Below are 23,099 nucleotides of genomic sequence, written 5' to 3'. Positions count from 1 at the left end.
CAGTGGTGGCTACGGATGAGCGGCCGTTTCGACCGCTTTTGCCACCCGTGTGTGTACATCTGACGCCACAACAACGACTTCTGGAAGTCAAGGTGAGACACGATGAGTAGGAACGCACCTCATTCACCCAAATGCCGCAGCAGTAAATCCCCTTCATGCATCTCACCCCGGTGGTCCCCGGTGACGCAATGCTGCCCGGCGTTGAGGCCGACGCAGCCACACGATGAGAGAGCGACTGTCTCCATGCATCGTATCCTTCTCATGCTAGTGTAACTGGCGGAGCTGCAATACTGTATGTATCGACTCGAATGGTTTGCGACATGCTCGAGAGATCGGCCAACAACGTTTGCCGCCACCCGTGTCTCACCTGCTGATGGTAGCTGGCCAAGGCAGTGAATTGAGTCATCGCCTTCAAGCCAACCCCGATAGCGTCGGGACCAGCTGGTAGAGAACGTGGCCAGTTGGGAGATACCAACGTTGCAGCTAATGCTCCAGTGGAATGATGGACCAGCGGATGATGCTTACAAGTCTTCTTGTCACCTTCAACGGCCCGGAGCCTGCTCTCCCGATGAGTTGATAAGAATAAGGGAGCATGTATGCAGACACGGAGCTTCCCGGCCGTTCCAAGAAGGTGGGGCAGGGCGGTACGGCCGCATCCACAGGCCCAGCGTAGTGTGGCAAGGCGTACTGGCGCACTGGGAGAAGCAAACCTCTTGACACATGTTCACCGGCCGCCGGATTTGCAACGTGTCAAGAATGAGTGTACCGTCATAATAGGGCAAGGGCTGCGTATCTGTATATTCAACGTGGCCTCCCATATAAGTAACCTGACCGGTACGGTCTGGGAAGCGGTGGGGTCCGTCCGGTATGAAGATTGGTGGCGGTGGCGTTTTGACTGAGGTTCTTGAAAGCGACAGGCTGCAGGCTGTCTGCCTCGCCAAAATCGGACCGTGCCGCCGGCAGGTCTGCTCGGCCCAGTTCACCAATTGCCAGTGCTGTCACTTGTTTGCAGATAGACATTCCCATCTCCGGCGGCCATATCGTGGGACTCCGAGGCTCATACGATGGGCATCACACTCCACGTACCAGAAAGAGTGCGTAGGATACACTGGCCATCTGTCATGCACAGGGGAGGAGCCGTGTACCGAACACAACGGACAAGGCCGATAAACAAAATCGCTCACTTTCCCCGCACGAACCCCGGTAGGAGGCACAAACACTGCCCTGGTGGCGGCCTCCGAGTCCCAGCGGTACTCGTTTCCAGTCCACATACGGAGTCGCGGGGTGGACGGAGGACCGCCCGAAGCGGAGAGGAGTGCTGGCGTCGCTTTCTAAAAGCCCTGGACGATCCCCAGGCGGAGTGTGTCCCTGGGACATGCCAGAAGTCAGCTGGTGGAGGCTGTACAGCACCGGGGTGACATTGTCGGCAGACCCGCTGGCGGGTGGAAGAGAGAGTATAAAGCACCGACGGCGACCCATCACCCCCATCCCCATCGCACAACTTTCTTGTCATGTTCCTTCACCAGTATCATCACCAGCAGCCAGTGTGGGGTGTCCCCATGCCGACCCACCCCTCGCCACCTATGTACCCGGGTCACCTCCCCGTCCTTGGTCTTCACCAACACGCACCCGGTGTCATTCCACGTGGAGTGATGAACCACCCTCACACTCGTCACTACGAGCACTATCCGGCGAAGTACCGCCCACCTGAATGTCCAGCTACCCAACAGATGGTGAGTGACCAACCGTCCCCAATAGCCAGAGCTAACTCTTCTCAGCGCACGACGTTCACCATCAAGTGGGTGCCTAACACCCAACAGTGGGCTCAGCTTGAGCGCCGCCTCCGCATGGCGATGATCAGCAATGGCTGTGGGTGTTCATCATTGCCTCTACCCATCCACTAACACACACTCAGATCCCGTGTTCGAGATTCGCAACGAGGTCAAGCACGGCGGCAAGACTCTGATACATCTCATGACCCCCACGGAGTACTGCGGCAAGTTCGAAAGCGACATCAACGAGCTGCTCTACGAGCTGTTCACCAGCTGGGGAATGAGATGGAGGTAAGTACCACCAGGAATCTTTTGTACTGGGGCCATTGCTGATGCAATGGTTAGTGGCAGGGAGATCAAAATCCAAACCTACGCCTACGAATGATTGACAAACAACGAGGGTGACTCCTCCGTTGTTTGAGACGATCAGACGCTCTCCTTCTCGGGATGTGTCGGAATGACTCCCCAGTGAGCCAGTGACAGCCACCATCACTAGCTTCCGATGCTAGCTGATGGTCATCCGACAGAATATGCGCATCACTGCTCAAGCGATGGCGCCAAGTCGCTCTGCCTCAGCTTTCTCTATCGTAGTTGTGTATACACTGTACTGCTTGATAACGACCTTGACACGATGGAGATTTGTCTTGAACAGCTGTGTCTTGCAACCTAGTGATTTGAGCAAGGAATTGACAAGACTGTCGCCACCCGTCAATATTGGCATACAGTACCAGACCCCGGCAACGCAAAAGTCCACTGTATACGACGAATAACCAAACTCGCAGCAACTGTATGCTGAAGTCGAGCGTGCCTACGATAGTGCGGGACCCCATGGCACGCCCATGACCCCGAACTTGCCACGGCCGTAGGCGCGTCGTTGACCCTCTTTTCCGTTCCCCTTCACATTCAGTGCTTCACCTTTCTCCCCCGATCCCCGCTTCCCACGAAAGAGCAGGCGCGAGACAGTGCATGCGGCCCAATGCTTCTTCGCGCCTCTGGGTGGCGGTGGCGGGTCGCACGTCCCACGCCCCTAGCCCGTCGACTGCGAGTCAGCCTTTTTTTGTTGGCCGTTGTCGCGTGCATCTTAAAATATGTTGTATGCTGATGTTGGCAATGCTTAACTAAAGTCTATGACGGCATATATGACATTGAAGCACAGGCAGGCATATTGAAGCACTAACAGTCACTATTATGACCGACTTGATTGGAAATAATGGCGTACATGCACTGCGTCAAACAAACTCTAGCGCAGACCGTCCTGCTCGAAGCATACATATTGTAAGATTGAACTGTCATGACGGAAAGCAACTTCACTGAGAGATCCCCATGCGATGCACACTATGCATTTCAGGTGCGTTGAAGCGAGCCTATGCTTGATCCAGTTTTCGGGTTTGATGTATGATCGTCGCTCGCCGAAATGATTCCAGCGTGACTATTGTCTCACCCGTGTGCCACAAGAAGCTTGGCCCACGGAGTCAATACTGAATTCGCCCAAGAAGGAAAGACGCTGGTGAGAACTTGGTGGGAACAGGGGAGCGCCATTCACAGTAGGACTGCGGAGGTGCAGCCCATAGATGGCATCCCTCTGTATTCCTGTTTAAAAGCGAGGATCTAAGGGTGTAAACTAAGTGAAGTGGAAGGTCCTTCCTGTAAACTTCGCAAAGGTGGCGGATCCCGTCGGCGTAACCTTAACGTACCATGATATTTACGGCACTAATTTATCAGAGGCAGGAGGAATGTGTCTCATGTTTGTGGCCCCCAGGCAGCGGCAGCCAGTCATTGTTGTGGAACAAGAGTGCCATACTTGCCACAGATCCGCCGATCACCAAATTCGAGGTTTCCGAACTGTATAGACACTGACCATTCAAGCTGCTTTATGGAAGCTCACCATCGCTCTCTCCTCAGACACATCAACCCCTATATTGGCATAGTGGGATCATTCCTCTCACTAAGAGCAACGAGGGAGGGTCCTCTTGTTCGCGGCATTCTCCGACTGGCCGGACCACCGGCATCCGCCCCCACGCCTCACCGAATTGAAGAACTTCACACGCTTATAAATGAGGTAAGGCGTTTCTGGATCTCCGGATCGCTCCGGGATTGTTCCCAAACACTTACCAGGTAGTAGGAAGACGCACTGGAGGGGTACATACTTCCGTGTACGGCCCAAGAAGCATGTGTGCATGTGTGGCGTCGGATTTCGGGTTCAAACAACCATTCGGGGTTAATGATGTAGCCTGCATCCGAACTCTGACATCATGGTCATGGTGTCTGGACATCAGGAAAGGTGCTTCCAGACAAGTCTTACCGCGTCCGTGGATCAGTGGGGCTGTACCGTGCATTTGAGATCGACGAGTGCACAAATGTATTCACACACACAATGACGTCTATTCTCCTCCCATTGCTTCGGGACCCTATCGCGGTATCTTGATAGAGGCTCTCTCGATCGCTAGAACGCGATAGGCTTTCGTCCTTTAGATGGGTGTTGCCCAAGTGGTGCCGGTGAACAGGCAGGACGGCTGCGAGTGCAACCGGATGATCTGCGGTCGTGCCCCCATTCCAACACTTGTATACCTTTATGGAAGCGTGCGATATCAGGTTCTGCGGGAACATCAACGGGGCCTTTGATGGCGGTGTTGAGAGCATTCATGGTGACCGGACTGCTCCGGTGGATGAAGTCCACATGAGGTGCTTGGAGCCAAATTGAGTAATTGTCGTGAAGCTAACGTGCCAAGCAAGGAACACAACTGGGGCTGTGGCCAGGAGGGCCTGTGTGGCAGGTTCCATGGGAAAACGCACTGCCACAGCCCCACGATCGACTATTGTTCTTGCCGCGGAGTAGGTATGTATCTTGTATCCCAACGACGGCGGAGGAAACGTAAAAATGGGCCAGACCCATATCGAGCGGAGCCAAGCTCAGCCAAAGATCCCAATTCTCAAGGTCGGTGCGAGAAGCTGAGTGCAAAGGACCATCGGCTGTGTACTGTGGAGTTGGTGACACTCGTGCAGCGTGGGCCAGTCGGGAGAGTCTATCGGGACCAGATAAGAAAATACCATAAAACATCGCGTCACGCGTCTCTCTCTCTCAACATCCCCGTATCCCACACCACCTAACTACTCCCTCGAACTCGTTCAAAACCAGTCAACATCAAGGACTCCAAGACATGGACTCCTCCAGAATCGAGTGTGATGGAGATGCCTTTGGGGTCAACCGCGGGAGTGAGTTTCCAGCCTTATCGTCCAGCTCAACTGCTGACACTCACCCCAGCCCTTTGCCAGGCTGTCTGGCACCCCTGCGCCCGAACAGCGATCTGCGACTACTGTGGCAGATTCGTCACGTAAGTTCTCCATTTCAGCAGAACATAATCTGACGGCCAGTGAGATGCGCACCCCCGGCCGAGGTGAGGAGGTGGACGGACGTTGCGGGCCTGGGGACGGCTCCGAACCGAAGAACCTGTCGGATCTCCCCTAGTTCCTCGCCCAGGCTCCCTCCACACAATCCTCAATACACCTCTGACGGCTCACTTACACTGGAGGTCCCATTTCGTGACCATCATACATACTGTTTTGATAGTCAGTATAGCACAGTGTATTTGCAGTGCGTACTGTAGCATGCAAATATGTAACTATAGAAATCGCAGAGGCTGGTCGAACAAGCCATGTCAGCACTGAATGACTTTCGACTCATCCAGATATACCTCCCTTCTATCTGCGGCCAAAGGGCCTACTATATGGACTGTTATATCTGGGCAGAAGAATAACAAGGCAACATACAGTACATTATAGTCCTGTTGGTCCAAATGAGGCCGACCTTCGTCAACCAACAAGACAGAATTTCAAACGAATATCGGCATATTTCCGGTCACGGCCAACCAACCTACCATTTGCCTTCCCGCTCGACACCCAGTGATCCTCACCACCTCCCAGAAATGGCAAAAGAAGAATATCTATCGCCACCTCGTTTCGATCGAGGGATCTCCAGGTTATCAGGACGATAGTATGAGCCTGGCGCTTTCCCACTAAGCCATAGCGATGTTCGATGTTGTTCAACTGGATGACGAGGAGAAAAGGCGCGACACCTCAACCTAGATGGCCAGACTTGGGGCCTCGGTTTCCTTTGGGGCGTAACTAAAGGTCTTGCTACCTCCTGTTACCAGTGAGGTCCCTCCTTGTTGGATTGGTTATGCGAAAGTGCGAGGGTGATTTTGGTTTTTCGGTCCACTTTGAAGGTGATCACAACAGTAGTATGAGCCTGGCGCTTTCCCACTAAGCCATAGCGATGGTCCACGTGGTCTTCCGTTGTGCGGAGACATGTCCCGAGTCGCCTCTCGCCAAACCCTATGGCAGCCGGTTGGCTGTAACAAGTAGAAACCATGGTCATGAAGGGGGGCTGTAAGGGAAGGTGGGAAGAGGAGGTAGGTAGGGGAGGTAGATCACGTCGTTTTCGTTGAATTTTGTGATTTTTTCTTTGTTTGGTGATTTGACATTAGACACTGGCAATAAACGCAGGGGGGAAGAGTTGATAGTCATTCGCGGCGCTCCCACATGAGTGCCTACGTGACACGGCCTCAGATAAGTCTGAGGCGGAAACAGGTTGCGAAGTTTCCGCCATTTGGACGACGTATTGCCCAGCGAGGATAAGCTTCAGAGATGGATACTGCCGACGACGAGGACCAAAGCTGGAAACTGAAATCCCCAGCACGACAAGAATGGAGCTGGTACTGGACACGAGGTACTCCATGAAGCATGTGTGCCATGTTTGCCCTTCATTACATGCCTCCGACTCAACCTCGGGCTGGCATGCGTCTCTCACTATGTAGCTACACCCCATCCTTCCAGGCAGCCTTCTCTGCACGCATGTTGCCCTCCATCTGCTTTGACTGGTCACCTGTGACCATGCCCGCAACACTCTCAATCTTGCCCTTTACGCCCTCAAGCGAAGGGACGGGCGCAGTAGCCACACCGTCACTGGTCGCCTGCTTGTACTTCCACTGTGCCTCCTCGTTCTCGACGTTGCCCTTGGTTTGGAGGTCCTGGTTTCCCGTGACGTATCCCCAAGTCCTGGAGAAGGTCAGGGTCACATTCACAGAGGACAAGCTGCCCTCATTACAGCACGTCAAATGTTTACAGGACTCACGACTTGACCTTGGCCGAGGCGGCTTCCACAGTCGCATCTTTGGCAGCCGCACTCTTTGCCGCGTCCACTTCTTGCTGGCCCTGGCTCGACAGCGCTTTCCCGTCGCTAACCCAGGCATCGCCGCCGAGGGAGGAAGGGAGGACCGATCCCACCGCTTGGTATGTGGCCCCTTGGGCATTCTGACGTCAGCCCGTCTCACCCTATAGTAACAGGTAGTGAACTCACCTTCAGTTGTCCTGAGACCTGCGATGGCTGCTGTTCTTGTTGTTCAGACATTGTACGATGTGAAGGATGAAGTTGTGGAGCGTTTCAAGAGTTCGTGATGGTCCGCACAACTGGAGGCGGGAAGCGGGAAGCAACGTGACGTCATACCGCGCCTGATCTCTTTTGGGCCACTGTCGTTTTCTGCGAGGTCCACCCCGAGTTTTGGTTGAACAAACAGTAGTTTGTTGCGTCTACAGTAGTTTGTTGAGCCTACTAGTTGACGAACAGTCTGTGCCGACAACTTGAAGAGACGTCGTTCATTTATCTCACCCCAAGAGGATGGAACTACTGGGGTTGGAAACTGACAATCTTTTAAGGCTCCTTATTGCAGGAGGCATTAGATCCTCGTTTCAGTTGGTCGGTTGGTCGGTCTCTGAATGCCGTGGTCATTCCTGGCACGTAGTCAGAAACGTCTGGTGCTGCAGTTGTGATGTACTCTGCCCATCTGCCTGGTGCCAACACGGCACTGTACACGCCATTTAATTAGTCATACATAGCCAGTGGCGCAAACTCTCGTCAGCCACTGCAGGGAAAGGAATGAGGACCCGACTTGCAAACAGGTGTTTCGTTTCCACGTTGCACACTCTGCTCGACTCGTTGTTCGCTTATCGCTCTTGTGAAAGGCACTGTTTGGTCACCCATGACTGCGCAGGCCAAGCCATCGTGCGGGACACGACCACGATGAGCACAGCACGTCAAATCCTGCGCCCGCTTCTCGTGGAGACAGCCGCCCGTCGTGTGAGATTGCCGTACGCGTTCCAGTTCGGTTCGCTCCGGTGTGGCTAATGTTGCCCGCAGGCCGCAGGACAGACAGTACCGCTCAACATGGGGCGTGGGTTATGTCTCAGCTTATGGATGGAGCTCGCTTGGAACTGGTCAGCTGACACATCGTTTCAGGTCAATCAAGGAGTGATGGTCCCGCCACATCGGTCTCCCAGTTCCCGGATTGTGGTACTCGCGACACCCAAGAACCCCCTGTGATGTTCTCAAGACCAGCATATTTCAGCTTGTGCATACAGCTGACTCGCTGTTCGTCTATATTTACCCAGGCCTCTTGTAACTGTGAACCACAGAAGCCCTGTGTTCTGTATAGTTTTGCCGTGTGCGGCGCTAGAAGAAGGATGACGTTCTGATTTTGAGGAACAACCGCCGCGAGGAACGGGCGTTTGGCGTGTCAGGTGAAGATGTTGCCAAGGTGTGGTGTGTGGTGTGTGGTGTGTATCTCTCGAGCGAGTAACCAGCGAGGCAGCGCGAGACTCGCTGCCCCTGTCGGCATGGCACTCGGCAAAGGTCATGCAACCCGCGGCAAAGGTGATGACTGGTAAAACAATGCGGCGGCCGGCTGCACTGCATGTGTGAAAGCGTGAAGGAAGCCTTCGGCTGTGTATTCAGGAGCCTTGCGGGGCCCGTTCGTGAAGACTCGGGGGGAGTAAAAACCAAAAAGTGCGAGGCAAACAGCTTGAATCTTTAAGTCTATACTCTGGTACTCTGGAGTGCTTTGGTTCATGGGTTGGGAGGTCGTGACGTGGCCCGGTGTGGCGGATTGCCAGAGGCGTTCTGCCCACAATTGCGGATTGACCAGAATGTTGACGAATTGACGAACCCACTCTTTGGAATTGGTCGTGGTGCCGTGGCGTGGAGTAACTGAGCAGCAGACCAGAACTGCGGCCAAGGCAGGAGTGGTGGGGAAGAGGCGCAAAGTGAGAAGCTGCACACTGTGCCTTGCATGTGCAAGTCGGCGATGTTGCCCGCATCCGTGCAACCGAAAGCACCTTTGGTGGTGTACCGCCGGTATGTTGGAAGCTGAACGTAGGTGGGGGAGTGGGCGGGTGGGTAGGGTGGGCGGCCTTGGGGGCTAGGTGGTGAGCGGTGAGGCAGCCTCGACATGGATGTAGGGGATGACGCTGCCATCAACCTTCCTTCTCTCGAAGCTTCCCCGACATTGTACATTCCAACCCCAGCATTCCCCTTCTATCTTCGGCTCCCTCGCCCTTTGTGTTCACTGTCATTTCTCTTGCTCTTTGTACCTTTTCATCGTTCCACCCCTGCTCCTCCCTTGGACAGCTCTTCACTATCACCACATCACACGCCGCCAATCGCTTGCGGACACTGGTTCAATGTCCTACCCTCCTGACACCCACTACTACAGCAGGTATCAGCACTACCAACAGGCCAGTCCCCAACAGACCGGCGAGCCGGTCGCCCATCCCAGCGGCAGCATACGAGCTATTCCCGTAGGGGTACCACTCCCACGGCAGGTAGGACCACCTCCCGTCCACAGTCCTCCGGGGTTCCACAGTCCTCCCGGGCTCCACAGTCCGCTGGGGCTACCCTCGCCAGTGAGCGTCTACAGTGACCCATCCTCCTTTTCGCCTCCAGCTCTTGCCGCTCCGATATCGACTGCAAATTCTATTATTGGTGCCAGCCCGCAACCGGGTCTGCTGTCGCCACTCAACTTTGACGTCGTCAGCGGCCCGCACTCTAGGCCAAACTCGAGTTATGGGCGCCACTACACCGCACAGACACAAGTGTCCCCCACACTGCTGCCTCTCATGACCACCACGACCACCGCTGCAACTGCAACAGCACAACCGTCCCATGGCAGTGGATGCTATCCGTCTGGGTACCCCGAAAGTGTTAGTACGCCGAGCGAGACCTGGTTCCTTTCCCAGCCGCTCGATTCCCGAGCCAGCGCAGCCTACCAGACCCCCTTCTTGACATCCCTCATCGGGATGTCTACTCCCTGCGACCCCCTATAGGTCGTACCTCGAGTACCTCCCAGTTGACGGTACCTTCTTTCCCTTCTTCACGAACCCAAGCTGGCTGGCGACGAGCCTGTCGGTGCGGAATGCGTGTGGTTGCTTAGCGTGCAACTGGTTGCCTTGTGGTTTTCGCACATGCCACACACTGGCATGTGCCTGTCCCGCAAACTTCCTATCCCCTCCACTGGAGCCATCCTTATCGTAACTCCAGTTCTTTGGAAAGTGCGAGAATGGCCCAGGTGTCTATGAGCTATATTAGAGTTGCGAACTGGCACGCCTCTGCCTCGCCGTGTTTCGTTTTCTCGCCCGTGCGACAGAAGCTGGGGTACATGGGCGTGGCACGCCCTCCAACTTCCATGTCGTTCATAGCCTCTGTGCATTCCTCGCCTATCCGCGCGCATCTGCAGTGGTGTAGCCGAGCGCGGTGATGCTGACGTACATGCTCTGTTACAGGTCACAGAGTTCTCATTCTCCCTCCTTCTCACCGACGACCATTGGAACAAGCTTTGTGTAGCGATAAACCAGTTCATGTTCAAGGAACGCAGTGAGTGTCGTCCCACGACCCCCCCGACCCGACCGATCGAACGAAGCCTCGTGAGACGCTACAGTGCAGTGGGGAGTGGCTGACGTTCCCACCCAGTGTATCCCTTTGGCCTGCACATCGACCGCAAGAAGAGCCACGATGCCCCCACCAGTCCCAGTGGATCGAGCGCGGGCCCAAGTACCACCGTCATGATGGTCGGCGCGACAGCGTGGGATGGCGAGTTTGAAGAACAAATAATGATCCTCATCCGCGAGGCAGTTGCAGATCGCGACCTTGAGTAAGCTGCGATGCTTTCTTTCTTCACGTGCAAGCAGCTAACATGCGACCGTTTAGCATCGTCGTGCACCAGTCCAGGTCCAGCCAGTAGCCAATGGTATCCATATCCATGCGCGCGCAGCAAAAACAGTACACCTCTCTTTTGTATTCTACGAACCGCCGTTGATCTAGAGTAATAATGTCAGCATTGTGTTCCATTCTACACGCGTGTTGCTTGCTCACCTTGTTCTTCACGCGCGTCAGGTACTGCGCGTAGCTGCTCATGTGGTCCATACGGTCCTCGATGAGCAGGCTAAGGGCCCATGAACGGAGTGCGGGCTCGGCATCGCTCTTGACGACGTACAGGTACGGCCTGTACACGCCGCGCCTCAGCTCGCGAGTCTTGGCAATGATGGCGTTGACGCGCTGGTTGAAGGGGTTGTCCAGGACGGGCATGGTGAACTTGCCACCGGTAAGCTCGGCGTACGAGGGTAGGTCGAAGACGTCCTGGACCAGGCGCGGGACGGCCTCCTGGCCGACCCAGAGGAAGATGTTCTGGCCGTCCTCGATGAGGAACAGACCATGGCGCTCCAGACGCTCCGAGGTGAGGTTGAGGGCGGGGGGGAGGATGACGCCGTGCTCGCCAATCGTGCCCGCCTCGGCCGGCATGTTGTGGAGCGAGTAGAAACGGGCATGGATGTAAGGGACGAGAGACTGGCAGGGGAGAGTCGTGAGGAGGTCCTGGGCGTATGCGCGAAGGTCGGGAGGGATAGTAGCGCCCTCGCGGAGACCGACGTGCTTGACAAGACCGCAGGCAAGGAGGGGAAGAAGCGAGAGGTTGGCGGGGATGGCCAGCTGCGCAGAGGCACCGGCCGAGCCAGCGACCTGGTTCTTGTAGACCTGGAGCATGTCGCTGAGACGGTTGGTGACGAGGTTGCGCGCATCGTCGAGGGACGAGCCAGACATGCACTTTTCGACGGCCTTGTTGGTGAGGAACGACGTGATAGCGACCTGGTCGGCCGAAGCGTACAACTGCGCGATCGAGTCCGTGGTAGGCAGAGCCTGGGTGATGACACGGATACGACGCTCACCGTAGCAAGTGGTGTGGAGGACGGCAGTCTGGAGGACAACGAAGGGCTGCTTGAGGTCCTCTTCGAGCTGGAGCTCGATGACGTAGTTCTGATCCAGGGGGAGAACGGGCAAGGCGAGCAGGTCGGTAGAGCGGATGAAGAAGTTGCCGTGGAACGCAGACATACGGATTCCGCGCGACGCACGGACACGGATGACAGCCTCCAAACCGACGGGCGTAGCGAGAACCTTGCCAAACTCGGTGGCAAACTTGATCGCCTCCTCGCTGCGCGACGCGTTGAAGCCAGGGTACAGGTAGGTCTGACCCGAGGTGTAGCGCGGCAGACACGAGAGAGTCGCAACGTCGGTGTACTGCGACGAGAAGAGGAACATGTCGACCGAGACCTGTGACTTTGAGCACTCGATGGCGAACGTCTTGTAGAAGCTCGACGCAGCCTGGAGCAGCGAGCTCTCCTTGGACGTGCCAAGAAGCTTGGGGTCGTCGCGGGCCTTGAGGGCACCAGTGCCAATGGTCGGGAGCGAGGCAGAGAGGGCAATAATCTTGCCACCAATCTTGCCAATGAGCTCGTGAGCGGCCTGGAGAGCCGAGCCGAGAGCGTTGCCCACAGTGTGGGTGTTCTGGAACATGTCGGAAAGCTTGCCAAGGAGGTTTTCGATAGCAGGGCGCGACTCGGTGAGGTTGACAAGGAGGTCGACAGGCTTGGGGAGGAAGACATCCGCAAGGTCCGAAACGACCAGCATCGACGACTCGGCATTGGCACCGGCGGGGAGCGAGAAGAAGTGGAGGCTGGTCGAGACGGCAATGAAGGCGACCTTGGTGCGCTTGTCCTCGTTGGGAATGTTGTCGAGTGACTCGAGGATGGCACGGGCGGCAGTGGCCACCATGCCGTTCTGGATGGCCGCCTGGCTGACGTCGATCACAAAGCAGTACACGGGAGGCTGGGGAGGGCGAACCATGTACTCGGTGGGGGCGATGAACTCGACGACCGAGTGGTTGAGCTCCTTGCGGGCCCAGCGGTCGGCAGGCTTGTTCTCCCGCGAGTCCCAGTCGAAGAGCTGGGGCACCTCGTTACTGAGACCACACATGCAGCACTTCCACCTGTTGCCTCCCTCAGTGAACGTCACAAAGGGGTTGATGTAGACGCGGCAGCGACGGCAACGAGCAATGACCGAATCGGAGACGACAGGGACGGGCTCGTCGCCGTCAGACTCGCGGTACGAGCGGTAGGGGGCCATCACAAGCGCAAGCGGGAGCTTGGACTTGTTAAGCAGCGACTGGGTGGTGGGCATCGACGCCAAGGTGCAGCGCTGGTACGAAGGGTCGGGGTAGATGAAGGCCGAGTTGGTGACAGAGGCGTTCGAAGGAAGGAGCGCCTGGGGTGGTGCCGCGTCAAGACCACGAACATCGGGCTGCATGCCGATCAGGTTGACAGTGTTGACGGGGTGGAGCTGCTTGGGCTCCGCGTACGCCTGCTGTCCGTAGCCGGGCTGCTGCTGGGCACCACCGCCGTAACCCTGCGCGCCGACGTTGAGGTTCTGGAACTGCCCAGTCACCTGGTCAACACCACCCTGCTGGGGGTACGCTGGCTGCTGGAATGCGGGCTGCTGCTGCTCCATGCCTGGAGTGAAGAGCTGGGGCTGGGCAGGCTGCTCCTGGCCTGGGTAACCAGCCTGCTGGGGCTGCTGGAACCCAGGAGCTCCGTACGCCGGCTGCTGAGCCTGCTGCTGGGCCGGGCCGCCGTACACCTCGGCCATCTGAGCGGTCGGGTATTGTCTCCTCTTGCCGTGGTGGGCGACGGCGGCGGCTGCGGGGCCAGTGGGAGCAGGAGGGGAGACCGAGGGGTTGTTGGAAGGGAAGGAAGGCCTCGTGGGCACCTCCCACTGACTGTGGCCAGTGGCCTGGTCTGGAAATGTTAGCAACACGTCATGTCGGCTTGGTTGTGACGATGAGCTCACCAACGTAAATGGTAGCGCCCGCGGCAGCGTCCCTAACAGTCAGTGAACAGGTCTGAAGACTATAGTTTCTCTAGAAGGCGGCCAGGTTGGTGCCATGGCAAGCTGCAGTAGCACAGCCGCTAGGTATTGTTGTACAACTCACCATCGGGCCTCCCATCCCTGAGGAAGCATGACTGGTTGAACGTTCATGGCGTTCCGAGCTCGCCTCGAGTGTGGGTATTGACGGCGGGGTCGTGAACGTTTTAGTGGCGGCTACTCTGCTGCTTGTCGCTGTCTGAAGAGTAGCTGAGGACGACGTGGAAGAGACGGGAAGTGGGGAGGTGTGGTGGTGGTTGTGTGACTGTGTGATTGTACGTGTGCGTCGAGCGTCCAGGTGGCAGCGCGCGCCGGCCAGGCGGCCAGAGCTCGAGCGTGGAGGGCGGCGGGTGTGTCCACAGCGGCGGCGGCCAGGCAGAGAGCCAGGCGCCGTGACGTGCCAGCAGGCCAGCAATCGGGCGGGCCCTTACGCTGGCTCGAGGGGTAATTGCCACACTGCTGTTATGGCGCGGAAATACTCGGCGAATTCAGCTCGTGTGGGTGCCCCGCACTCACCCAGCAGTGCGCTATGTGCTGCCAGTCGAGGCATTGTTGTGACGGTTGCTGCAGCATATACACGCCTCTGAAATACCATCATCTCCATCTCTCTCGCCGTCTCTCAAGCACCATGCTCCAGACAAGTCTGTTGTCAACAGGTCACGCAGACCTCGTCACCCGTAAGCATACACACCTTGCATATAGCAATGGCTACCCCCCCGCCACGAGCTAACACGAACCAGATGTCGTCTACGACTTCTACGGCGTGCGACGTAGGTACGGCTTTCTGACCGCACTGACAATCCAGTGGCCACTTGTTCGGCCGACCACAAGATCAAGCTGTTCAAGAAGCAGACTGACGGAATCTGGGAGCCGGAGACCGAGTGGAAGGTCAGTTGGGGTCTTCCCCTGGGCGGACATTAGCTGACGATCAGGCTCACGATGCTCCTGTCCTGCACCTCTCCTTTGCGCACCCCGTCCACGGCTCTCTCCTCGCCTCGTGTTCGCACGACCGCACCGTGAGGATATGGGAGGAGCTTCCCACCTCTGCCAACCCCGCCCCCGGCGCTGCCCGCTGGGCCGAGCGCGGCACTCTGACTGGCGCAAAGGGCTCCGTCCGCGCCGTCGAGTTCTCGCCCCCCAACCCCGCGTACGGCCTCCGCGTCGCATCCATCGCGACTGATAGCCATCTCCGCGTCCACACGTCGCTGGACCCAGACCTGAGTGACTGGTCGCTCGCCCACGACGTCCACATCCCTTCCCTCGCTGCGCCTGGCGGCCACGAGGACCTCTCGTCCGCGGCGACGCTCACACTCATGGAGGGCCCTGCGACCCCGGCCGAGGCTGCGACTGGCGGCTGGGGCCTGAGCTGGTGCAAGGAGAAGTGGTGGGGCAGCGTTGTTTCCGTGTTTGCCGGCAACTCGTCCACGGCCAAGGTTGTCTCCCTCGACCCCACGCCAACTTGCCTCGTCACCCTGCGTACCGCCTCGGCTTCCCCGCTGACCTGCATTGCCTGGGCTCCTAGCTGCGGCAGGTCATACCACCTGATCGCGACGGGCTCGAGGGAAGGTGCTGTGCGTATTTGGCGCGTCGAGCCGCCTTCCGAGGACGAGGGCACCAAAACCTGGACATCCGAGGAGCTTTGCTCGTTCGCCAAGGGCGTGCGCGTCGGCATGGTCGAGTGGAACGCGACCGGCACGACCTTGTCTGCGTCCACCGACGAGGGTGTTGTTTCCATCTACAAGCGTGAGCTGAATCTCTGGTCTCCTGTGACTGAGCTGACATGTTACAGCCACATACGCCAAGAACTGGAAGCTGTTGGGCCAGATGTCTGCCGAGGAGCCACCAGCCGACGAGGCATAGGGTTCGACATGCCACGAGAAGCGCTGCTGGGACGATGTTCAGTTGCGGACGGACGGGTGCTTGCAGATAAGCATAGATACCGATGTACATGTGTTAATTGGGTACACTCCAACATGTCCAGTCAGCGCAGGGGCTAATCGCAACTGAGCCTCTTTGTTTCATTCCATCCATCTCCTTCGAATGGCATTTGGTAGATGCTATGCTGACTCGGTTGTGGCGCCGAGCCGGTGCTGTTTGCGCAGTCGCAGCTGTCACAGCTGTTGTACAACCGTTCATGCGTTGTGTGATACCGGGGCGCCGTCGAAGGGCTCCTCACCAGACTTGTGATTGCATTGGAGCTGCACCTGCACCCAGGGCCGCGGCAACACGTTCTAAAGATCAAGAATAGCCCAAAGACAACTGGGCTAACTTGGAGGATGAGGTGGAATTCGAGTGTTCAGAGGTTAGAATACATAACCTACGGACCGGAACATCAATGACTCGAAATGCGGTACAGACCAGGCATGTTTGTGTTGACGGGGGCGGCCACCCGAATCTGGGACCACCTCTTGCACGGGTTTCGTGCCCCTCACGATCTCACAATACTGCTGACAACTGCAACTGCACCCATATTTTTGAAGCAATAACTGCATGCACAATATCAAATAAGCGATGGATGCACACCAAACACCCGCGACTAAGCGACCAGCGACAGAAGAAAAGGGAACCTTTTTTAATAATGTACTTGTCTCTAGTTGATGACGGCGATACGGTCGCGGTTGTTCTTGAGGGCGACCAGCCTGGTGATGGCGTCCTCGAGCTTGATGGTCTCGGCACGGCCCTGCACCTCGTCGTCACGGTTACGGATATTGACCGAGCGCTCCTGCATCTCGTCCTCGCCGACAATGCAGATGATGTTGGTCTTGTTCATGGCCGCTGTCCTGGTCTTCTTGGGGAGGGTGGCGTCCGAGAGGTCGACCTCGGCGTAGAGGCCGGCAGCCTTCAAGGCCTCGCAGACCTCGGTGGCGTACGCGCCGTATGCCTTGACCGAGACGGGGATGACGACAACCTGGCGGGGCGAGAGCCAGAAGGGCCACTTGCCAGCGCAGTTCTCGGTGATGATGGCCATGAAACGCTCGATCGAGCCGAGAATGGCACGGTGGATCATGACGGGGCGGTGGAACTGCGAGCCAGCAACCTCTCCGGGAAGCTCGGGGCCGCGGTAGCGGAGACCGAAGCGGTCGGGGAGCTGGAAGTCGAGCTGGATGGTACCGCACTGCCACTTGCGGCCGAGGGCATCGGTGAGGTCAAAGTCGAGCTTGGGGCCGTAGAACGCAGCGTCGGCCTCGTTGATGTGCCAGTTGCCGGGGAGCTTCTTCTCGAGGACGTCCTTGAGCGAGGCCTCGGCCTTGTTCCAGACGTCGAGGTCGCCCATCCACTTCTCAGGGTTACGGGTCGAGAGACCGACCTTGTAGGTGAAGCCGAAGGGCTTGTAGATGGCGTCGAGGAACTCGATGGCACCCTGCAGCTCACCCTCAATCTGGTCAACAGTGCAGAAAATGTGGGCGTCGTCCTGCACGAAACGGCGGACACGGGTCATACCCGAGAGGGCACCCGAGGCCTCGTTACGGTGGAGAACACCAAACTCGGCAAAGCGGAGGGGGAGCTCCTTGTACGAACGCTCACGAGCGTCAAAGAGGACACAGTGACCGGGGCAGTTCATGGGCTTGAGGGCAAACTGCTCGTCCTCGACCTTGAGGACGAACATGTCCTTGGCGTAGTGCTGCCAGTGGCCCGAAGTCTCCCAGAGCTTCGAGTTGAACATGTTGGGCGAGCCAACCTCGACAAAGCCACGCTTGTTGTACTCCTCGCGGACAAAGGCCATGAGGGTGTTGTAGATACGCATGCCGTGGGGGAGCATGAAGGGCGAGCCGGGCGAGAGGTCCGAGAAGAAGAAGAGCTCCTGCTCCTTGGCAATCTTGCGGTGGTCACGCTTGGCGGCCTCCTCCTGGAGCTTCTTCCACTCGGTCATCTGCTTCGAGTCCGGGAACGACATGCCGTAGACACGCTGGAACGAGTCGTTGTCCTTGTCACCAAGGAAGTAGGACGACGAGTTCTGGAGAAAGTGGTTAGCTCCGGACATATTTATACATGCTCTCAAGACTCAAGACTCACCTTGGTAACGGCCATCGACTTGACGCGGCCAGTGTGGGGCACGTGGGGACCAAGACACAAGTCGATGAGAGGACCACAGCGGTAGACAGTCGACTCAGTTCCGTCGGGGACCTTCTCGTTGATGTAGTGCTGCTTGTACTTGTTGTACTTGAACATCTCGAGGAGAACCTCCTTGGGGAGCGAGAGACGCTCAAAGGGCTGCTTCTCCTTGACAGTCTTCTGGCAGACAGTCTCAATGTGCTTGTGGTCCTCCTCAGTGATGGTCTTGTTGTTGGCAAGACCCATGTCGTAGAAGAAACCGCCCTCAGGGAGGGGGGGACCGTAGCCGAGGCAGCAGCCCTCGTACGAACGCTCACAGGCCTCACCGAGGACGTGCGCCGACGAGTGCCAGAAGACCTGGCGGGCCTCGTAGTCGTTGTCGGGAGAGTCAAAGTCAAGGAGGGCGAGCGACACCGAAGCCTCGAGGGGACGGTTCAGGTCCCAGAGCTCCTGGTTGTTGACCTTGGCGATAATGACACGGTCGGCGAGCGAGGCGGCAATGCCCTTGGCGACCTGCATGGGGGTGGTCTCCCAGGCAGTGCCCTCAACCTCCTTGCCGTTGGGAAGAGTGATGGTGATGGGGACGCGAGGCTGCTCGGCAACAAAGGCCTTGTACTTGGCCATGTGCTCGTCAAAGATCTTGATACGCTCAGCGAAGAACTCGGGAGGAGGGCTCAGCTCGGCGCCAACGGCACCGTTGGGACCACCAGAGCCGGCCTTCTTCTCCTTCTTCTGCTTCTGGGGCTTGTCGCCGGCAGGGGCCTTGGCGGGGGCAGCAGGCGCAGCGGCGGCGGCGGCGGCGGGAGCGGACATGTTGGTGGGGTGGGGGTGATGAGGATGGGAGGAGCAGGCGCGCGTGGTGGTAGTCGCGAGGATGGAGCGTGCGAGGGGGGTTGCCCGGGGGAAAGAGGATGCAAAGGCGAATGAAGTAGTGGCAGCCGAGACGAGTCGACGGGGGAGCATAAACAGGCTCTTGGGAGTAGTTTGAGTGGCGAGTCTGGGAGCTCTGATGAGAGAGGACCGAGGGTTGATGGGAGTCACTTTCCAACTTTCGGAGTCGAACAAAACGCGGCGCCGCAGACACGAGAGGGGGCGCACACACACACCGTACACACCACACACGCACAGTGCGTTTGAACATTATTACTAATTACGTAATAATGCCACGTGAGCGGAAGCAATTTGAACACCCCCTCACCCATTCCATTGAACGGCCAACCTCACTCGCGCACTCTCCTGAACTTTGGATCATCGTCAACACAGACTCCACCTCCCCTTCCTTCGTCCTACCTACCCTCGACATCCCCTGCTTGGAGGCTCCCCAGGCGTCTCCTTCAGGCTACTGTCACCCGTCCTTCTCCAGTCTCTTTTCCCCTCGCCCGCCCGTTCTTCTTGCGATCGTTCACGTCCCGCCCAACATGGCCGAGTCCGCCGAAAGCCGCACCATCGTAATCGTCGGCCAGGGCGGCATCCAGACCGATCTTGACCTCGACTCGCTCGCCGATGCTGAGGTTGCTGAGGTTATCCCCGATCTCCTCGCCGACTACTCGGCAGAATGCAAGGACTGGACGCTGATCGCTCGCGAGCATTGGCGTGCCGGGCGTTGGGCGCGTGCCGAGGAGCTCCTCGTCAAGGGCATCAAGTGTGAGTGGTCTCGCATGATCAGAACGTGCTGACCGAGACAGTTTTTGCGAGTGGGCGTCTTGCCGACCATATGGCTCTTGTCAACCTCCATGCGATGCTCGCGCACCTTCATCTCGCGCTGTCGCGCAACGCGCCAAAGTCCATCTTGGCTACTGCCAGTGAGTCCCGTCGTCATCGCAGTACGAAAGGCAGACCTGACGCTTGCAGAGTATGATATCCTCCAGTCGGAAACGCACACGAAGGAGTACCACTACAACGAGGCGACTACCCAGTTGAATCGCGCCGAGGAGGCTCTCAGAGCCTCGGGAACCGGTGCCGACGAGGAGCCCATCAGTGTGGCAATGGGAAAGAGTAAGCTGAACAGACACCGCGTGGACTTGGCTAACCGCTTTTCAGTCATCCTCTACCTAGCTCGTGGACAGCCCAACGTTGCCCATCCTCTGGTCGACCGCTTGCTGCAACGGCAACCAAACAACCTCGCGGCACTGACCGCCCAGGCCCGTTTGCAGTTTGCCAGGCGACAGCATGACCAGGCTTTGGTCACGTACCAGAAGATGCTCCAGCTCAGCCCCAACATGAAGCCTGACCCCAGGATAGGTCTTGGCCTCTGTGCTTGGGTTCTCGGCGACCGGAAGAGGGCCAGGGCGGCTTGGGAACGCGCCATCCACCAGGACGCCGACTCGTGGGCACCGTTGCTACTTCTCGGCCTGTCATTACTCAACATGGCCCGTGAGCTGCAGCACCCTGCCGACAAGCGCTTGAAATACGAGACGGCCGGTGTGTCGCATGTTCAGAAGGCGTTCAGGCTCAATAACAAGAGCACGGCCGCCGCCCTTGCGCTTACTGTTGTCGCCTCCCTGGGAGACAATATCCCCTTGGCGTCCAAGCTCGCCGAACGTGCGATCCAATTTGCCGACAACAGGCGTCACTCGGTTCTCGCCAACTCGGAGCGTGGACGACTGGGATTCATTTCAGGTGACGTTGCCGACGCCGGTCGATACATTGCCGCCGCGAAGGGCGAGGACCCGTCCAACGTCAACATCATGGCCGAGTTGACTCTTGCTCAGATTGCTATCAAAAATGGCAAGTTGACAATCTACAAGCTACATTGCAGAGACTGACATTCAGGCAACCTGCGTGAGGCTCTCAACTTTGTTGAGCAGACTGCGAAGCGCCTCTCTGGCAAGGGCCCGCTGGAGTTCACTGTCCTCCACGCCTCCCTTCTCGCGTACCCTCACTTGGGTATGCCTGCCGACGAGTTGGCGCGTAACCAGCAAACGGCCCGCACGATGCTGTCGGATGTCCAGACGCTCATGAGCGCAGCGACGACCGAAGAGGAGATGGCCAAGCTGCGCGGGATTTCGATGGACCCCGATGTCTTTGTGGAACTCGCCAAGCTCTGGCAGGAGGAGAGCATGGAGAAGGCCATCACCTCGTACCAGACCGCCATCTCGATCAAGGCCGACGCTGGCTCGGAGGACCTGGCGGACACCCAGACCGAGTCTCAAGAGCGCAAGCCCGTGGACTACGCTGCTGTTCGTCTCTCGACCAACCTCGCATCGCTGTACGCCATCCAGGGCCAGACTGAGGCTGCTGAGGGCATGTTCCAGGAGGCGCTCCAGCAACTCTCATCTGAGACGGGCAAGGAGGCCGACATGCTCAAGACTGTAATTGCCTACGACCTTGGTCGCGCAAACGAGCAGAGCGGAGACGCTGGAAGGGCGACACAATGGTTCCGCGACGTTCTCAGGCAACATCCGGAGCACATGGAGGCCAAGGTCCGACTGTCTACTCTGGCTGCTGCTGCTGGCCGCAACGCAGACGCGCACAACTACCTCAAGGAGTGTCTCCGCGCTGACGAGTCCAACCTCACTCTCCGTTCCGCCTACACCAACTTCCTCATTTCGATCGGCTCGTACAAGGAGGCGCTGGCCTTCACCTCGCAGACCCTCAAGTACGACCGCAAGGACGCGTTCACCTTCACCGCTCTCGCCTGGCTGCACTTCACCCTCGGCCGTGAGGCCAAGTCGCCTGCTGACCTGGCCGAGCGCTCAAAACAGTACCTGCGCAGTGCCGAGGCGTACGAACGTGCGCTCTCAATCGACCCCACCAACGCTATCGCAGCGCAGGGTCTGGCTATTGCGCTTGCTGAGGACACTCTTGTCCCCAAGGCCCTCCAGGTCGCTCCTGGCAGCGTCGAGGAGATGAAGACCCGCACTCGTTTGGCGGGTCAGGCTCTGTCCATCCTTGGTCGTATCAAGGACTCCCTCCCCGAGGGTGCCGTCAACGTCAACATTGGTCACTGCTACTTCATCCGTGGCGAGGAGGAGCGCGCAATTGAGGCGTACGGTGCGGCCTTGAGCGCGTATGGCGGACGCAAGGTCTCGGTTCTTCTCTACCTTTGCCGCGCGTGGTACGCCTACGCCATCAAGGAGTCCAACTTCTCTGCCATGGGCCAGGCTCTCAGTTACGCCACCAGGGCGTTCCACGTCCAGCCCAGCGACCGCGCGATTCTGTACAATGTTGCGATGATCCAGCAGAAGGCTGCCGAGATCATGCTTGGCCTCGACCCCTCCAAGCGTCTCCTTGAGGAGCTGCAGCTTGCCCTCAAGCGTGCTCAGGAGGCTGTCACCATCTTCCGTGCACTCGCCGACGACAAGTCTGGTCCTCTGCCTTACGACGTCGACCTTGCCGACCAGCGTGCACGCTACGGAGAGGGACTGCTTCGCAAGGCGCCTGAGCAGATTGCCAAGCAGGAGACGTATGAGGGCGAGGCTGCCGCTCGCGTCGAGGAGGCCCGCCGCGTGCGCGCCGAGGAACAGGCCCGTATTGAGGCTGCCGCGGCTACCCGCCAGGCCGAGATTGATGCCCGTGCCGCCGAGCTCGCCGAGGAGCGTCGCAAGGCCCGCGAGGAGGCGCGCGAGTGGCAAGAGCAGCTGGCGGCCCAGCAGGCCGAGGACGAGGTTCGCAAGAACGAGCGTATCGAGCAGCGCAAGCGCAAAAAGGAGGACCGCGACATTGTCGACGACGACGAGGACGTGCCCGAAGGCGAAAGGCGACGTACGAAGAAGAAGGGCGAGCGCAAGAAGCGCAAGCCTAGGAGGAACAGCGACGCCAGTGACGATGGTATGGAGGTCGACGAGTCGGCTGCCGTCAGCGGCGAGGAGGACGTGGCGGCCTCACGCCGCAACGCGATCGCAATGCTCAAGTCGAGGGTGAGTTACCTGGATTCCCGTTCGGTGCGTTCGAAACTGACATCATCACCAGAAAAAGAAAAAGGCCCAGCGCGCGGCCCACGAGGACCCCGACGAGGACGACGGAGGTGGCGGCGGCGGCGGCGGCCGTCCGACACGCGGCAAGCAGTTCAAGTCCAAGGCTATTATCGAGGACTCGGATGACGACGACGACGATGACGCTGGTGGTGCGCCTTCGCCTGCGGCCAGCTCGCGGGCGGGAAGCGAGCAGGAAGATAACGGGGCGAGCGATGCCGATTCAGACTAGCAAACAGCATTGAGGAATGCATAGATCACCTGCGATGGCTTTGGGTACTGCAG

The 23,099-nt window shown here is 58.1% G+C and overlaps 8 protein-coding genes and 1 non-coding gene across 9 annotated transcripts; 5 read left to right on the top strand and 4 right to left on the bottom strand.

Moving 5' to 3' along the window:
- Positions 1–1,583: 1,583 nt before the first annotated feature.
- On the top strand, positions 1,584–2,157 carry EHS24_006930 (uncharacterized protein; the record flags this gene model as incomplete). The annotated part of the gene is made up of 4 exons (XM_028622319.1): positions 1,584–1,733; positions 1,779–1,869; positions 1,916–2,063; positions 2,118–2,157. The coding sequence occupies 4 exons, from the start codon at positions 1,584–1,586 to the stop codon at positions 2,155–2,157; spliced, it is 429 nt and encodes a 142-aa protein (XP_028477211.1).
- A 2,773-nt stretch (positions 2,158–4,930) lies between these two features.
- Positions 4,931–5,238, top strand: EHS24_006929 (uncharacterized protein; the record flags this gene model as incomplete). The annotated part of the gene is made up of 3 exons (XM_028622318.1): positions 4,931–4,985; positions 5,035–5,104; positions 5,145–5,238. The coding sequence occupies 3 exons, from the start codon at positions 4,931–4,933 to the stop codon at positions 5,236–5,238; spliced, it is 219 nt and encodes a 72-aa protein (XP_028477210.1).
- Positions 5,239–5,714: 476 nt separating this feature from the next.
- Positions 5,715–5,800, bottom strand: EHS24_006928. The gene has a single exon. It is a non-coding gene; the product is annotated as a tRNA-Met (tRNA).
- Positions 5,801–6,586: 786 nt separating this feature from the next.
- On the bottom strand, positions 6,587–7,179 carry EHS24_006927 (uncharacterized protein; the record flags this gene model as incomplete). Its single annotated transcript, XM_028622317.1, has 3 exons — positions 6,587–6,827; positions 6,904–7,082; positions 7,129–7,179. 3 exons carry the CDS (start codon positions 7,177–7,179, stop codon positions 6,587–6,589), a joined length of 471 nt encoding a protein of 156 aa, XP_028477209.1.
- Positions 7,180–9,284: 2,105 nt separating this feature from the next.
- Positions 9,285–10,840, top strand: EHS24_006926 (uncharacterized protein; the record flags this gene model as incomplete). The annotated part of the gene is made up of 4 exons (XM_028622316.1): positions 9,285–9,807; positions 10,390–10,473; positions 10,570–10,750; positions 10,807–10,840. The coding sequence occupies 4 exons, from the start codon at positions 9,285–9,287 to the stop codon at positions 10,838–10,840; spliced, it is 822 nt and encodes a 273-aa protein (XP_028477208.1).
- A 58-nt stretch (positions 10,841–10,898) lies between these two features.
- SEC24 (COPII subunit) lies at positions 10,899–13,962 on the bottom strand (the record flags this gene model as incomplete). Its single annotated transcript, XM_028622315.1, has 4 exons — positions 10,899–10,916; positions 10,972–13,721; positions 13,774–13,805; positions 13,916–13,962. The coding sequence occupies 4 exons, from the start codon at positions 13,960–13,962 to the stop codon at positions 10,899–10,901; spliced, it is 2,847 nt and encodes a 948-aa protein (XP_028477207.1).
- A 514-nt stretch (positions 13,963–14,476) lies between these two features.
- On the top strand, positions 14,477–15,708 carry EHS24_006924 (uncharacterized protein; the record flags this gene model as incomplete). The annotated part of the gene is made up of 5 exons (XM_028622314.1): positions 14,477–14,525; positions 14,589–14,618; positions 14,654–14,736; positions 14,781–15,591; positions 15,638–15,708. The coding sequence occupies 5 exons, from the start codon at positions 14,477–14,479 to the stop codon at positions 15,706–15,708; spliced, it is 1,044 nt and encodes a 347-aa protein (XP_028477206.1).
- A 730-nt stretch (positions 15,709–16,438) lies between these two features.
- THS1 (threonyl-tRNA synthetase) lies at positions 16,439–18,714 on the bottom strand (the record flags this gene model as incomplete). Its single annotated transcript, XM_028622313.1, has 2 exons — positions 16,439–17,803; positions 17,863–18,714. 2 exons carry the CDS (start codon positions 18,712–18,714, stop codon positions 16,439–16,441), a joined length of 2,217 nt encoding a protein of 738 aa, XP_028477205.1.
- A 347-nt stretch (positions 18,715–19,061) lies between these two features.
- On the top strand, positions 19,062–23,046 carry EHS24_006922 (uncharacterized protein; the record flags this gene model as incomplete). The annotated part of the gene is made up of 6 exons (XM_028622312.1): positions 19,062–19,545; positions 19,587–19,703; positions 19,753–19,896; positions 19,942–20,520; positions 20,674–22,760; positions 22,813–23,046. The coding sequence occupies 6 exons, from the start codon at positions 19,062–19,064 to the stop codon at positions 23,044–23,046; spliced, it is 3,645 nt and encodes a 1,214-aa protein (XP_028477204.1).
- Between the last annotated feature and the right edge of the window lie 53 nt (positions 23,047–23,099).

The sequence above is a fragment of the Apiotrichum porosum genome, assembly GCF_003942205.1.
Source record: "Apiotrichum porosum strain DSM 27194 chromosome Unknown scaffold_4, whole genome shotgun sequence".
In the NCBI taxonomy this organism is placed as follows: domain Eukaryota; kingdom Fungi; phylum Basidiomycota; class Tremellomycetes; order Trichosporonales; family Trichosporonaceae; genus Apiotrichum; species Apiotrichum porosum.
This window is presented reverse-complemented; position numbering and strand designations above follow the sequence as displayed.